We start from the raw sequence: 17,060 nt of genomic DNA, 5'->3' as shown, positions 1-17,060 counted from the left end.
TGATCACATGCACCCTCCCAAGAAAAAAATCAAACTCTCTAGCAATACACACCAAACTGAGCATGTGCAGAGTGCCTCCAAGGCTCTGTTCCATCAGGAGATGGATTGGGGACTGTAAAAGAAGGGGAGGATCAAGAAGACGGGATCAAACAGCCTTATTACACAATGCAGAGGATTAACCCCTTAGGTTCCACAGTGACTATAACAAGCATGCTTTACTGCATATGCAGACTGATTTTACTGTTGTGGGTTTAGTAACACTTAAAATCTGCTGTATGATATAAAAAATGAATAACAAAATCGACCCAGGAACATTTAATAAAATAAGCTCATATTACAACCACAAATGGTTTTACTGGCCTTGTGAGAAGATGGGGAGGCAAACTATTGCTGCAAAATCCCCCTATTGGATTGTCTAATGCCCCGTACACACAGTCGGATTTTCCGACGGAAAATGTGTGATAGGACCTTGTTGTCGGAATTTCCGACCGTGTGGGGGCTCCATCACACATTTTCCATCGGATTTTCTGACACACAAAGTTTGAGAGCAGGATATAAAATTTTCCGACAACAAAATCCGTTGTCGGAAATTCCGATCGTGTGTACACAAATCCGACGGACAAAGTGCCACGCATGCTCAGAATAAATAAAGAGATGAAAGCTATTGGCTACTGCCCCGTTTATAGTCCCGACGTACGTGTTTTACGTCATCGCGTTCAGAACGATCGGATTTTCCGACAACTTTGTGTGACCGTGTGTATGCAAGACAAGTTTGAGCCAACATCCGTCGGAAAAAATCCTAGGATTTTGTTGTCGGAATGTCCGAACAAAGTCCGACCGTGTGTAAGGGGCATAAGAGGGAAAAAAATAAGAGCAGTACTCATCCAAAGCTAACAAATTGAATTTGTAGTTGGCGTTTAAGAATTTAAGTGGTTGATAGCCATATGAATTATTATTTATTATTATTATTTGTGTAAAATTTTGTTTATTTTATTTTGGTGCATCTTCACATTAAAAAAAGCAAACCTGAAAGGCATACATTTAACACCTCAAATATTTTGCAAAACAAAAAATTGTAACTGCCACCATTTTGTTCGACGTGTCCTTTTGCTTTCAGAAAATATACAATTGTTTCAGGGTTTTAAAGTGGTTGTAAAGTCACTAACCGCAAATGCTGGAAATCCCCTCTGTTACAGGAAGATATACTGTGCAGTGTATGTTTTAAAAAAAATCAACAAAATACCTTATTTCAGAGTGCCGCTGTGCGGTCACGTGACCTCCCGGCATTCTCCATCCTCGACCCGAGGACTACAGTGGGAGGGGCTGATGTCAGCCAGGATAAGAGCGGTGGAAGGTTACATGAGCGCACGGCCGTGCTCTGAAATGAGGTATTTCGCTGCATAATTTTAAAAAACAGACACTGCACGGTATATCTGTAGCAGAGGGGATTCCAGGATTTGTGTTCAGTGACTTTACAGCCACAGCAGCATAGTGGCAGGAGGAGAGCACACACATCCACACACACACATCCACATCCACACACACACACCCACACACACCCACACACATCCACACACACCCACACACACCCACACACACCCACACACACCCACACACATCCACACACATCCACACACATCCACACACATCCACACACATCCACACACATCCACACACACACACACACATCCACACACACATCCACACACATCCACACACACATCCACACACATCCACACACCCACCCACACCCCCACACAGACAGTGAGGGAGAGACACTGGAATGACGGAGGCAGATAAACTAACCACAGTATCATTGATCAGCAGCCATGATTACCATGGTCAGCACACTAAGGGGGACACAGGAACAAACGGGATCAACCAGGTATTTTACAGCATAGAAAGGGCAGATTACACAGCACACATTCTGCTTTAGGAGAACAGGATAATTTTTATTTTGGTTAAAACCACCTTAGGTAATTTTCTAGCACAAAATTCAGATCACTATCAGGCATGGACCCTATTTTAATAATTTTTTTTTTTTTAACCTCCTATTTTCTCCTGGTCAGAGCAGGGAGGGATTCCCTACATTAGCTGATCTCAGTGTTGATAACAAACTCACAAACTTCCTTTGACTTTAAAGCCCCGTTCACATCTAGAAATTTGGGATTGCAGGTGGAATTGCCACAATTCTGCTTGAGATTCCAAATCGCACCGCAATGCTGGAAAAACGCAGCACACATGTTTGGATGTCATTCATTTTTAATGGTATCTGAACGTGGTTCGGTTTGCATCATTATTTTGCTGCAAACCACATCGTGCAAAGCTTGTAGCCCAACTTACTTTTGGGTGACAAGCTTTGCGTGATGCGGTTTTGGCGCGATTGCAGAGTGATTTATCGCACGTGGCAGAATTCTGCAGCCCCTGTGAAGGCTGTAATACAGTGCAATGGCTCGTGCTGTATACAGTGCCCCTTGCTGTGTTCCCAGCTGAGTCCTACATACATCCTTTATGTGGCTGGAAAGAAACTGAGTCCGTCATGTGGAATATCAGCCATTCAAGAAACGCCCGTATTTTTATCAATGAATACAAGGCATTCTCTGATTGGCTAAGTTGGACCTTGAGATGTCATCTGAGTGCCTCTTTACCTTGACCAATCAGAGAACCACTTCACAACTGCAGAAAGCTGTAATTAGAAGTAAACTACGGTAGAAGAAAGGCATTTGCTCAGGTAGCATGACTTTATATTGATGGTACATCTCTGTATAGTTGTCTCCTAGTCCTTTTATATTTAAAATTCAATGTAGCCAGTTTCTTTTTGGGGGGGGGGGGGGGGGTTAGCAGTGCAAAATAAAATAAAATAACTGTATAGAAAGTGAGGCAGAGACCAGAAGAGAGGACAGAAATACCCCATTATTTTACCATGTCTGTATCTGGGAAAACTATTTTCTGCTGCTTTTAACCCCTTGCTGACCACCCGCTGTCTTTATACGTCGGCTGTTTGAAGTGGAATATCGTTGTTATGGCAGCAGCCATTGATATTCACATGCTAAGAATTTTTTGGATCATTTGTTGTATTAGGGCTCATGCCCACAGGACATTTTTTCAGCTGCTGTTAGGGGCATTTGACGTGTGGGTGTTTTTTTTTTTTTTTTTTTTTTTTTTTTTTTTACCACTTACAGACCGCCCCACGCCGATATAAGTCCCAACTTTGAAGAGGAATATCGTTGTTATGGCAGCAGCTAGCTGCCATAACCCCAGTATCCTCTTCTTCGGGCGGCGGTCCGCTTTCCGATAAGACTGGTCTTTGCAGCGGATTCGCCACGAGATCACTTTTTATCAGAGACGGGGCCCCCCCACCTGGCACTGCGCTCTGGTGCCCTCTGGTGATCGGATGTTTCCCCTTGCTTGACATGGAGACAGGTGAGGGGAAGATGGCCCCCACCCATCTCCATAACATGAAACGACAAAACGTCACTTCCACCCATAGGGCCCTTAAAGGGCCATTTTTACATTTTTTTTTTTATTTTATTTTAGTGTAGGGCTGAAACAACTAATCGATTAATCGACAACTAATCGATTATGTAATTAATCGATTACTATTTTCATAATCGATTAATCGGCCAGTAACATAAAAAAACTAAAATTAGCCCTTTATAGTACAAAAAGAGTAAATCGCTACTGTAAAATATGAACCCCTTACAGTAGTGATTATCTGCTTTTTTTGTACTATATAGGGCTAATTTTTCGTTTTTTTAACCCCATTATGTTACTAAACGTAAAAGCAAACTGCATAGGTGAGTACCGAGCCTTATGCTGGCCACACGGATCAATTTTCAGGCGAGAATATTCAGATGAAAAATCTTTGTATATTCACTGAATGAAAGAATGTTTGAAATTTTCACTTGTTTTTAACATTCTGTTTTTAAAATGAATTTCTGAACGAAAACATCATACACTGTCTGAAAATTCCTTTGACCAAGACGTTTTCTATTTTCCCGTCACTGTGGTTGAAAACGAACGTCGATTTGACCCCACTAACGATTAGAAAATCGAATGAACGTTCTTAAAATTACATTTTTTTTGAAGGAAGGCATTGTTTTTTAATAAAAAAATGTGATCTCTGAGTCTGATGATATTTACCAGATTCACCCTCTAATAGTATATACAGTATACCTCCTCTAATAGTATATACAGTATATCTTCTCTAATAGTATATACAGTATATCTCTCCTCTAATAGTATATACAGTATATCTCTCCTCTAATAGTATATACAGTATATCTCTCCTCTAATAGTATATACAGTATATCTCTCCTCTAATAGTATATACAGTATATATCTCCTCTAATAGTATATACAGTATATATCTCCTCTAATAGTATATACAGTATATCTCTTCTGTCTGTTAATCTCAGAGTGGATTCGATATTTTGCTCCCTAACCATATAGTTGGTTATTTATATTTACCACTGCATAGAGATATTTGAGAATGAATTGCCTTTTTTTAAAACTTTACATATTAACTAAATTATACACCATACTTTTTTTTAAGGTTATTAACCGATTAATCGATTAATCGACACAATAATCGGCCAACTAATCGATTATGAAAATAATCGTTAGTTGCAGCCCTATTTTAGTGTAAATATGAGATGTGAGGTATTTTTGACCCCAGATCTCATATTTTAAGGTGTCCTGTCATGCTTTTTTTTTCTATTACAAGGGATGTTTACAGTCCTTGTTATAGGAGTAAAAGGGACAATTTTTTTTTTTTTTTTTTTTTTAAAGAACAGTGTAAAAATAAAAAGGTTAAATAAGAAAAAAAACAATTTTTAAACGTGTCCCGCTGCAGAACCGAATGCATACGTGAGTAGCGCCCGCATATGAAAACAGTGTTAAAACCACACATATGAGGTATCGCCGCGATCAGTAGAGCGAGAGCAATAATTCTAGCCCTAGACCTCCTCTGTAACTCAAAACATGCAACCTGTAGAGTTTTTTTGTTTTAAACGTTGCCTATGGAGATTTTAAGGGTAGAAGTTTGTCACCATTCCACGAGTGGGCGCAATTTTGAAGTGTGACATGCCGAGTATCAATTTACTCGGCGTAACATTATCTTTCACAATATAAAAAAAAAAAATTGGGCTAACTTTTCTGTTGTCTTATTTATTTTTAATTCAAAAAAGTGTATTATTTCCAAAAAAAGTGCACTTGTAAGACCGCTGCGCAAATACGGTGTGACAGAAAGTATTGCAACGACTGCCATTTTATTCTCTAGGGTGTTAGAAAAAAAATGTATAATGTTTGGGGGTTCTAAGTAATTTTCTAGCAAAAAATAACTGTTTAACTTGTAAACAACAAATCTCAAAAACAGGCTCGATCCTTAAGTGGTTAAGTGCCTCTAAAACCCCCTCTGTTAGCCTATGTGTCCATGCATACGTAAACTGTCATAAGTGTTTAGTGGCAGTAAAAAAACAGTTAGCCTGTGCTTCCAGGAGCTGTAAAAATGAAAAACGCCAAAAACGGGAAAAAAATCCCGCATCAACCCGCGTTTGACATTTTTAGGCGTTTTTACATTCTAGAGAGTTTTCAATCAAAAACGCTAATGTAAATACGCGACTAAATGCAAAAAAAAAAAAGAATTTTTAGTGCTGCTGTTGCACTGGCATTTTTTTTTAAAACGTCCTGTGTGCATGAGCCCTTAGGCCCCGTTCACATGGGGAAGACTCTGATTAGATCAGCAGGGGATCTACCTGCTTACCCCCTGCTGATCAGAGCAGAGCAGGGGGAGGGGAGATGGGGGTGTGACAGGTCCGTGTCCGCTCGGTTTCTGTAGAGTGGACATGGACCTACTAGCCCGCTCTGCTCTTTGGGCAGCCAGGTGTAAATGTTATTTTGTGTGTGCATGTTGCATGTTTGTTTTTGTTTTTTTTTTTTATTTAGACAGGATCGGAATGGACGTTGGCGAGTGTAAACGTACACAAGTCTGTCTACACCAACCAGTCCATAGCAGTGTTAATTTTGTAGACAAAAATATTTTCACAGCTGCAGGTTTTAAGTGAAAATAAAAGGAAAATTACAATTAGAAATAAAGTGGTTGTGAAGGAAGAAGCTCCAAATAATGTAGCTGCTGATGTTTAATACAAGGACAGTTGCCTGTCCAGGGATCCCAATATGTCGGCCCCCCCAAAGCCGATTTGTCCATCAGCTCGGGTGCAGGTGCCAGCATTGCAACTAAGGGATAGCGGCAGTAAAGCCTCCAAGCTTCACAGCCCATTTCCTACTGCGCATGCGCGAGACACGCTGCGCTTTCTGAATAGTCCCGTCACCTTCTGGGACAAACACAGGTCCCAGAAGGCAGCGGGGGCCGGCTGATGCGAACACTGATAATAATGTACCTTGGGGGGGGGTAGGGTGGAAATATAGCAGGAAAACCTCATAATGGGTACAAAGCAACTGAAAAATAAAATGCAAAAAAAAAATCTCCATGTCTTCCAAAAAGGAGGTGGGGTGGTCTATTCTTAAAGACATAGTTGCAGTTTAGCCTGGAACTCCGCTTTAATACATTCTATGCCTTAAGATAAAAAGCCTTCTGTGTGCATCAGCCCCCCCAATACTTACCTGAGCCCCATCTAGATCCAGCGATGTTGCAGGAGTATCACAGCTGCCCTGGACTCCCCTCTTCATTGGCTGAGACAGCAGTGTGGCGCCATTGACTCAGTCAGTCAGCCAATGAGGTGATAAACTGGGTGGGCAGCGTCTCGAATAGACACACGGAGCTGTGGCTCGGGTGCCCCCATAGCAAGCTACTTTCTGTGGGGGCACTTAACAGGAGGGAGGGGCCAGAAGCACCGAAGAGGGACCCAAGAAGAGGAGAATCAGGGCTGCTCTGTGCAAAACCACTGCACAGAGGAGGTAAGTATAACATGCTTGTTAGGCCCCTTTCACACTGGGGCGGTGGGGGCGTCGGCGGTAAAACGGAGCTACTTTTAGCGCCGCTTTACCGTCGTTTTTCAGTGGTATTTGGCTGCTAGCGGTTAAAAGGGTTAAAACCGCTTGCATAACGCCGCTACAGCCGCGGTATAGCCGCGCTGCCCCATTTATTTCAATGGGCAGGAGCAGTTTAGGAGCAGTGAATACACCGCTCCTTCACCGCTCCAAAGATGCTGTTTGCAGGAGTTTTTTTTCTCTCCTGCCAGCGCACCGCTTCAGTGTGAAAGTCCTCGGGGCTTTCACACTGGAGAAACAGCAGCGGCAGTTTTACGTCGGTTTGCAGGCCCTATTTTTAGCGCAATAACGCCTGCAAACCACCCCAGTGTGAAAGGGGCCTTACTAAAGTCTTGTGCTTTTTTTTTTTTTTTTTCCGTTAAAAGTATCACTTAACAAACAGAAGTGCAACTTTAAAAAAAAATTTAAAAAATAATATAAAAAACCTGTAAACTCTGTTGGCTGTAATGCCAGGCTGCAGGTGGGGATAGGGAAGTAAATGGGAGTGCACAGGGCAGAGAACTGGTCTGGGGAGATTGTTATTTTACAGCAGGGGACTCAAATTGGCGGCCCTCCAGCTGTTGCAAAACTACAAGTCCCATCATGCCTCCTGCCTCTGGGTGTCATGCTTGTAACTGCCAGCCTTGCAATGCCTCATGGGACTTGGAATTTCGCAATAGCTGGAGGGCCGCCAGTTTGAGACCTCTGTTTTACACAGTGCTACGCACTGCTACCTTACTGGGAGGAAAAACACTCACAATGTCACATCCAGGCAGACACGAATCTGACAAAGGAGTTGCTATTTTGCGGTTTGCAGGGCATTGTTCCAGAACTCCCAGGCAGCAGGCAGACAGACTACGTCTCTCAGCAAATACAGCTTGCCTATCATGTCAGGGGGCTGGGGCTTTAACAGATAGGAGCTCAAAATAAACCATTCTGACTAAAATGCAACTAAAACTAAAATGGTATTTTAGTCAAAAGTCTATAACTAAAACTAAATCCAGAAAGTATATAGCCTCACAATGCAAAATAAGCAGGGTATACCTCAATGAAATGTACCATCGTCCAAATGAATTGAAGGAAATGATTCAGGAGTATGGGCCCCAGACTCACCAAGAGAAAAATGGCAAGTGGACTATTGCCACTTTTGTTCACTTACCACTTCACCATTTGACAGGCACCTGCATTGATCATATGATCTTTCATCGCCATATTACCTTATTTAGACCTTGGCCGGTGGTTTATATCCCCTTCCCAATCGCCAGGGGAGACCCAGCTGGGCTACCTCGCTGCCATATACCCCCCCAGGGCTCGGGTAAGCAGTTCTACTACTTTGTTACCCTCCCCATTTTCTAATTGTGTAAAAACCCTTTATACGGTATTTATTTTTGCATTTTGTTCTATATTTACAGATGTATTGTCCTGATGAAGCGGTAAATCCGCGAAACATGTTGAAATTCCATGTCATCAGAACCCTTTTAAACTATATGTTTTGCTGTCTTTTTGATATTTTTGTATGAATACATTTTGTGAAATTTTACCAGTCATTTTGTATTATTAGTTATACCTCCTGTATATGTACCGCAATAGTCCACTTGCCGTTTTTCTCTTGGTGAGTCTCTGGGGTGGGGCCCATACTCCTGAATCATTTCCTAAAACTAAATCCAAATTTCCAAATTTCCGGGTGATCTATAGGGCTGGATGGAGGGTCCAATCGGGTCCGCCAGAATAACTGGCAGGTGGACCTCATTAGACTGTGTGTGTGTAAGGGGCCCTTATAGAGCCGACTGTGAAACTGTAAATTGTTACTTTGAAGCTGGATTCACATCTGTACACTAAAATTGGCGTGTTATTGCAACGCACAATAAAGTACAAAACTGACAGTGGTGCTATTTATGTTGACTACACTCCCACCACCATTCTAGCACACAAACACAACACTTTTGTTTCAATACAGGAAACCAGTGGTGTGCTTCATTTTTAAAGAAAGTGTCCGTCACTGGTGGTAACACATCTCAACTGTGTGAATCCAGCTTCTCACTTTGGTTCCTTTTTTGGTATAACCAGATTTCTTTTTGAAATGAACCAGCAGAGGGGCCATTGGGAAAGAGCAGAAGCAAAATGCTGATGTGTTCATTGCTCAAGGGCTGTCAGTGATTAATGGTATGTTTACATCTATATATAGAACTCAGACATACACACGTACGCAGACTTCCCAACAGACGAGGTTCACACTTCTAGTTTGAATATTCTGTGCTGACAGCTCATCGTATGTCTTGTGTGATGATAAATCTTTTTCTGCTGATGAGATAAACTGATGTTTTGCTTTCTTTGTGACCCTGTGACTTCTCGCCTACAGGTCTCATCACTTTTATAAACTGCGCATATGTGAAATGGGGGACGCGGGTGCAAGATCTCTTCACTTATGCTAAAGTCATTGCGTTAATTGCAATCATTATAACCGGCATTGTTAAATTGTGCCAAGGTAAGAGTTCCAATCTTGATTTTGTCATCTGACTTTTTACAAATGTTGTGCTTTTGTTACAGATTGACCACAAAAAAAGTGCAGTTTTATATAATGTGAAAACCTATGACGTTATTTAGTTGAGTGTTAATTCAAAGGTGCAGAACCCAATAACCAATCAGAATTTCCTGTGTGGACCAGAACTAGATGGATTCTGATGGTTTACCGTGAATCACTGCTTCTAAAAATTGACACTTAAGAATAAGAACTCCTCCTTTTTTAAAGGCCCGTAGTGTCTATGGGTCCCAAATGACTCCACAGTAGTGCACAAAAAAAGAAGAAAAAAAGATTGTGCCACTCTTCCTATTTACACGCCACATTTGTTAGGATTGGATTATGTTTCAGAGGGCATTTGACATGCGATGAGGGAGAGATATGTCCCCTCCTCATCACCTATTTTAACCCTGAAGATCTCCGCTGGGTAGCACCACCGCAGAACATGACCTATCCAAGTGAACGGGGCTGCATTGCAACTGCCCTACAACCTGAGTGCAATAGGTTGGCATAGCATCGTGGCCACAGCATGCGTACAACACTGTGTGGTTGCCTATTTGTGTTTTGGTGGGCAGTAAAACCGTAGCTCATCCGGCTGATTTTTACCATCCCATGGCCACCAATTTGAACAAGCCCTATAGTAGTGGAGGTCAGAAATAGCTTGGATCCTTAAGACTTCAATGATTTTAATGTAATTCTTCAGTCACTTTTGCAAAAATTGGAAAAAAAAAACTGTAGCCGCTGACTTTTAATAAACAGATACTCATCTGTCCAGGGATCCAATCCTCACCCAGGTCAGTTTCTTCACTGATCTTCGGTTCCTGGCGACCCTTTTGAGTGAAGAACAAACAAAGATAGACTTGGGACACACACCCTAAAAATGCATAACATTAAAGATGGTGCAGCTATAAGACCGACAAACAGAGAAAAAGATTACAGCACACACATACTAAAATGAAGTTTAAATTAAATGATTTAAATGTAATTTTAGTATGTGTGCGCTGTAGACTTTTTTCCGATTTTGTGTGAAGTTCCACTTTCCGTAACAAGGGCACAATCAGAAAGTTATTCACGTTGCCCTGTTTTATATGATCAGCTAATTTTGTATATTGGCTGCCGGCTGAGTTTCCAAACCTGAAAAATTGATGTTGGGTCTTTTCAAAGATCTAAACTGCCCCTCCATTAGAAGTTGTTGCAGGTAAGGCAAGTATAGGGCAGTCAGGCATTACAGAAACGCTGACACTTTACCCTGCATGTACAAGATGACCGGGTCTTTTTAAATGCATCACAGCACACTTATAGTGCACTGCAGCATACATGTGAAAAACAAAGCAAGCCCTATTTTTTATGGTAGTTTGGTTCCAGCCTAATCAGAGTTAGGACTGGCTGATCTTCCTGTGCAGTAGAGATCATATGACTGAATGCCTAGTCATTTGATCATGTGACTCCCTGCTGTGGTATTTCAGAGCAGCAGTCCACCAAGGTAAGCCGTTTGTGCTTTCTGCTACTGTCTGACTTTTAGTTAATATTAAAGTAAGGAATTTTTTTTTTTTTTTTAAACAAGTCCGCTTTATGTAAGAACATTACACTATTTTTAGACCATTTATCAATGTATCTGAATATGACTGACAACTGGACAAGGTTGTGCACTTTTTTGATCTAATTTGCTTTGCGATATATGTAAATAAACAAATTTAATGTCAGGGTGGATGCGCTATAAGACAAAAGCGTTCATAGTTCTCATTAGATGTTCTGAGCTGTGAAGATCACAAGTTGTCTGCTTAATTGTTCCTGTGATTTGTCTCCCCAGGCCGCACGGAGCACTTTGAGGATTCATTTGCTGGGTCATCATGGGATGCTGGTGACATATCTTTAGCTCTGTATTCCGCCCTCTTCTCTTATTCTGGCTGGGACACACTGAACTATGTCACAGAGGAAATTAAGAACCCAGAAAGGTATCAATCATGTTAGGAAAAGACAAGCTTTTGTCTAGATGGAAATTCACTATAGGAATGTGATGGGTTTTTCAGTCTTTAACACCACCCTTAGTAAAGTTAAAATGGGTAGATTGACCAACCAAATACTGTTGTGTGCCCAGCTTTTCCCCAGCCAAACACTAGTTTTTGCAAGCGATGTATAAAATATATAAAGTAAGCCTGTATGTACAATCCCCCTTGAAGATGGGCATTGTCACTCAATGTGCCCATTTAGATAATAATGTGTTTTTTTTTATTTTTTTTGACTTTGACATCCTATTAGGTGTTTAAACCTAATTGGGGGGGGGTGTCAGGGAAAAAGGAGCAAAGAAGATGAAGAGGGAATAAAAGATAAAGTAAGGGAGAGGAGAGGTGCCAGGGAATGAGCTTTGCTTAGCCAGATTTCATTATACCATAGAGTTCATAGCATGCATTGGATCATACAAATAACAATGACCTATCAATGTTGTTGAGGAGATAGTTTATCCAGGGGGACCATATGCATTCAAAAGTGTGTGCGTGCTATCATAAAGCGGAGTCCGTCCGCCCCCCCCCCCCCCCCCCCACCTCCCCCCCCCCCCAATGAAAACATTTAAGTCAGCAGCTACACGAACTGTAGCTGCTGACTTTTAATATTAGGACACTTACCTGTCCTGGAATCCAGCGCTTTTGGCACCTCAGCCAATGTTTCCATCGCCTCTCAGGTGCTGCCGCTGCCATAGCCTGTACACACAACCGGCAGTGAAGACTTGCGGATTCACAGCCGATTCCCTACTGTGCAAAGCGCACTGTGCTTTACGAATGGCCTGGCGGAAGAGGGGGGGAGGAGGGGGGCTGAACTTCTGATGGACCTGGCCGCGGCAAGGGCCGACGGAAGTGGGGACGGGTACCTGTCAAAAACAGGTACCCACTCCCCAAAGAAAGGTGCCAAATGTGGCATCGGAGAGGGGGAGGAGACGGATGCGGAGCTTCTACTTTTGGGTGGACTTCCGCTTTGAGTGGGTACCTCCAGTATTTTGCGTTTAGCTTGTGTTATTGTTGGGGTAGAGGACCACCATGACCTGGTCAGTGTCTGTTTTGCGTCAATAAAATGGTACATTAAGAGACCGTATTCATTTTTAGTGTATAAAATGTATTTTATTTTAATCTTGCATAAATAATATATGAGTTAGTATTACATCTCTGGTGTCTCTTATCTTTATATTCCCTATATAAATTGACTGATGGAACATTTATTATGTACCTTTCAATTATAGCAAGTCCAAAGGTGAACTCCACGGGTGACCTTTTATTGCGTATTAACATTGGACTTGCTTGAACCAGTGCATATCTCGTACTGGGTGGGCAATTGGGGAAGCTGACAACCACTATAGTAGTTGGTGCTACTACAGTGATGGCCACAATCTTTGGGTCCTGTACCAAGTGGTTTCTCCTCTGCACACTGACCATAAGGGTCACTTTTGTGGCACTGCCACCCTTCAAAGAATGCCTTGTATTTTTTTTCAATGACTACAAGGCATCCTATGATTGGACAAGGTGAAAATCATGATATTACTGCCCCTCCCTTCCACCTTGTCCCATTAGAGAAAGCCTTTAATTCCAGGCACGGGACCCAGAAGATTGTGGCTACCGCTAAGGCAGCACAGACTACTATAGTGATTGTCTGCTTCCCCAGTGGCCCCTCAGGTAAGAGATATGCAAATAGTCAAAACATATACACGGCTCTCCTTTCCAACCTATGTATCAGAAGAGGAGCACTGTATATGTTTTGACTGTTTGATTACTATATTTAATATTGATATAAGAAAATTGGAGGTTGCTAATGTAAGCACGGATCATGAGATATACACTACCGTTCAAAAGTTTGGGGTCACCCAAACAATTTTGTGTTTTCCATGAAAAGTCACACTTATTCACCACCATACGTTGTGAAATGAATAGAAAATAGAGTCAAGACATTGACAAGGTTAGAAATAATGATTTGTATTTGAAATAACATTGTTTTTACATCAAACTTTGCTTTCATCAAAGAATCCTCCTTTTGCAGCAATTACAGCATTGCACACCTTTGGCATTCTAGCTGTTAATTTATTGAGGTAAGCTGGAGAAATTGCACCTCACGCTTCTAGAAGCAGCTCCCACAAGTTGGATTGGTTGGATGGGCACTTCTGGCGTACCATACGGTCAAGCTGCTCCCATAACAGCTCAATGGGGTTCAGATCTGGTGACTGTGCTGGCCACTCCATTACCGATAGAATACCAGCTGCCTGCTTCTGCTGTAAATAGTTCTTGCACAATTTGGAGGTGTGTTTAGGGTCATTGTCCTGTTGTAGGATGAAATTGGCTCCAATCAAGCGCTGTCCACTGGGTATGGCATGGCGTTGCAAAATGGAGTGATAGCCTTCCTTATTCAGAATCCCTTTTACCCTGTACAAAGCTCCCACCTTACCAGCACCAAAGCAACCCCAGACCATCACATTACCTCCACCATGCTTAACAGATGGCGTCAGGCATTCTTCCAGCATCTTTTCATTTGTTCTGCGTCTCACAAACGTTCTTCTTTGTGATCCAAACACCTCAAACTTGGATTCATCCGTCCACAACACTTTTTTCCAGTCTTCCTCTGTCCAATGTCTGTGTTCTTTTGCCCATCTTAATCTTTTTCTTTTATTGGCCAGTCTCAGATATGGCTTTTTCTTTGCCACTCTGCCCTGAAGCCCAAAATCCCGCAGCCGCCTCTTCACTGTAGATGTTGACACTGGTGTTTTGCGGGTACTCTTTAATGAAGATGCCAGTTGGGGACCTGTGAGGCGTCTGTTTCTCAAACTAGAGACTCTAATGTGCTTATCTTCTTGCTTAGTTGTGCAACGTGGCCTCCCACTTCTTTTTCTACTCTGGTTAGAGCCTGTTTGTGCTGTCCTCTGAAGGGAGTAGTACACACCGTTGTAGGAAATCTTCAATTTCTTTGCAATTTCTCGCATGGAATAGCCTTCATTTCTAAGAACAAGAATAGACTGTCGAGTTTCAGATGAAAGTTCTCTTTTTCTGGCCATTTTGAGCGTTTAATTGACCCCACAAATGTGATGCTCCAGAAACTCAATCTGCTCACAGGAAGGTCAGTTTTGTAGCTTCTGGAAGGAGCTAGACTGTTTTTAGATGTGTGAACATGATTGCACAAGGGTTTGCTAATCATCAATTAGCCTTCTGAGCCAATGAGCAAACACATTGTACCATTAGAACACTGGAGTGATAGTTGCTGGAAATGGGCCTCTATACACCTATGTAGATATTGCACCAAAAACTAGACATTTGCAGTTAGAATAGTCATTTACCACATTAGCAATGTATAGAGTATATTTGTTTAAAGTTAGGACTAGTTTAAAGTTAGCTTCATTTAAAAGTACAGTGCTTTTCCTTCAAAAATAAGGACATTTCAATGTGACCCCAAACTTTTGAACGGTAGTGTACATACTTGGATATGGCCAAGCTGGACCAATGTATGCAATAAAAATCATACCTGGAAATCCTCTTTAGGTTTCCTTTATTAGTAGGTTGTTGGTGTATAGCCAGCATTTCGTTCTTTAGCTTGTTAAACAGCCTGTAGACTTCTAGATCACAGCCATGGCTTGCACTGCTTTTGGATTTATTTGGTCTTCATCCTGCACGCTGGTGTTAAAGAAAAACCCTGTTCTAATGAAAGCTTTTTAGATCATGAACTATGACCTATTAACAAAAATGTTTCATTGCATAATTATATATATATATATATATATATATATATATATATATATATATATATATATATATATATATATATATATATATATATATATATAGGGCAGCCATATTTGCTAATTTTATTTACATTACTGCAGGCTCTGTTTCTGGTTTTTCAACAATACACCTGTATTGGAGCCAACTGAAGACGATGCATTCTCTACCTGACCGCTTCTTTATTTCGATTTTAAAGTCGAGTGATTGTGAATTGTTTTCTCCCTCTGGTGGCTAATCAACAAATCTTCATATTTCATTTAATATAATAGAGATATGGAAGAGCAAATGTGTAAAAAAAAAAAAAAAAATGAATAAAAATAATAATCCAATTATAAATACTATAGGGTCATTGCTATAATAGTAACTCAAAATATAAACTTAAAATGTACTCAATATACACCGATCAACCATAACATTACGATGACCTACTTAATATTGCGTAGGTCCCTCTTTTATTGCCAAAACGGCCTTGACCTGTTGTGGCATGGACACTACTAAACCTCTGAAGGGATGCTGTGGTATTGGACAGTAAGCCCTCAGTAGTAGATTCTTTAAGTCAGGGGTAGGCAACCTTGGTCCTCAAGCTGTGGTGAAACTAAAGGTCCCATGAGACATTTCAAGACCCTAACAATTACAGGCATGACTCCTAGAGGCAGAGGCATGATGGGATTTGTAGTTTCACCACAGCTGGAGGGACAAGGTTGCCTACCCCTGCTTTAAGTTGTGAGGTAGAGCCTCCATGGACTTATTTTTTAAGCACATCTCACATATGCTTCATTGGATTAGGATTCAGAACTTAAAAGTCAAGGTCTCAAACTTGTCTTTCCTCAAACCATTGCCCAAAGCATCACACTGCCTCAGCGGACGTGCCTTTTTCCCATAGTGCATCCTGGTGCCATTTCTTCCCCAGGTAAGTGACACACACAACCCCTGCCATCCACAAGAAAACATGATTCATCAGACCAGGCCACCTTCTTACATTGCTCCGTGCTCCAGTTCTGATTTTGTGAACACAGGTAAGCATCAACACCCCCGACCGGTCTGTGACTACGCAGCCCATATACAACAAAGTGAGATGCCCATTTTTTTTTTTTTTCTGCCTTCAACACAGATTCATGGAGAACATGTTTAACCACTTCCTGCCCAGCGCCATGGGTGCTCAACCTGTTACCCTCCAGCTGTTGTGGAAGTCCCATGAAGCATTGCAAGCTGCTGACAGTTACAAGCATGACTCAGAGGTAAAAGCATGATGAGAGTTGTAGTTCCGTAACAGCTGGAGGGCCACAGGTTGAGCACCCATGTTATAGACAATTGACGGCCGAGTGGTGGCTTTCCCATCCTGACTGGACATCATATGAAGTCCTGTCAGGAAGCGACGATCGTATGGCCGCTTGGTCGCGCAGCAGCGTGATCTGTCACCGACCGTGTCCATTGGACACAGCCGATGACTGATCAGAGTACTGGCTCACTCCCAGTACCATTTGACCACCATGACCAATCACAGCAGGTCACGTGACAGTTGTACACAATTAATGGCTTCCTTTCATGCCATCCATTGTGTACAATTGTGTTGCTATCTGTGATTGGTCAATTTGACAGGGCCAATTGCACCCTGTGATTTTTTTTTTTTGCTTTGACTAATCACAACAAAACAAATTGAAAGATTCAGTTTCATTCAGTAAAATGCTTGCTTATAGCAATGTATGTGGAAAAAAAATAAATCCTGATCACGTCCCCAAAGTAGTACAATGTTACTATGGTAACATTATATTGCTCTGGTCAGTGTGTTAAATAAAAAATTT

General features: G+C 41.6%; 1 protein-coding gene across 1 annotated transcript in view; it reads left to right on the top strand.

Annotated features, from left to right (window-relative positions):
• Positions 1-17,060, top strand: part of SLC7A6 (solute carrier family 7 member 6) — an 87,612-nt gene that overhangs the window by 28,243 nt on the left and 42,309 nt on the right. The window contains exons 3-4 of the mRNA XM_073605463.1: positions 9,350-9,475; positions 11,319-11,463. Coding sequence (XP_073461564.1) covers positions 9,350-9,475; positions 11,319-11,463 — 271 coding nt within the window. The remainder of the gene's footprint in view (positions 1-9,349; positions 9,476-11,318; positions 11,464-17,060) is intronic.

This window comes from Aquarana catesbeiana, linkage group LG11 (assembly GCF_042186555.1).
Source record: "Aquarana catesbeiana isolate 2022-GZ linkage group LG11, ASM4218655v1, whole genome shotgun sequence".
In the NCBI taxonomy this organism is placed as follows: domain Eukaryota; kingdom Metazoa; phylum Chordata; class Amphibia; order Anura; family Ranidae; genus Aquarana; species Aquarana catesbeiana.
Note: the sequence above shows the minus strand (reverse complement) of the source record. Positions and strands in the feature narration are given on the sequence as shown.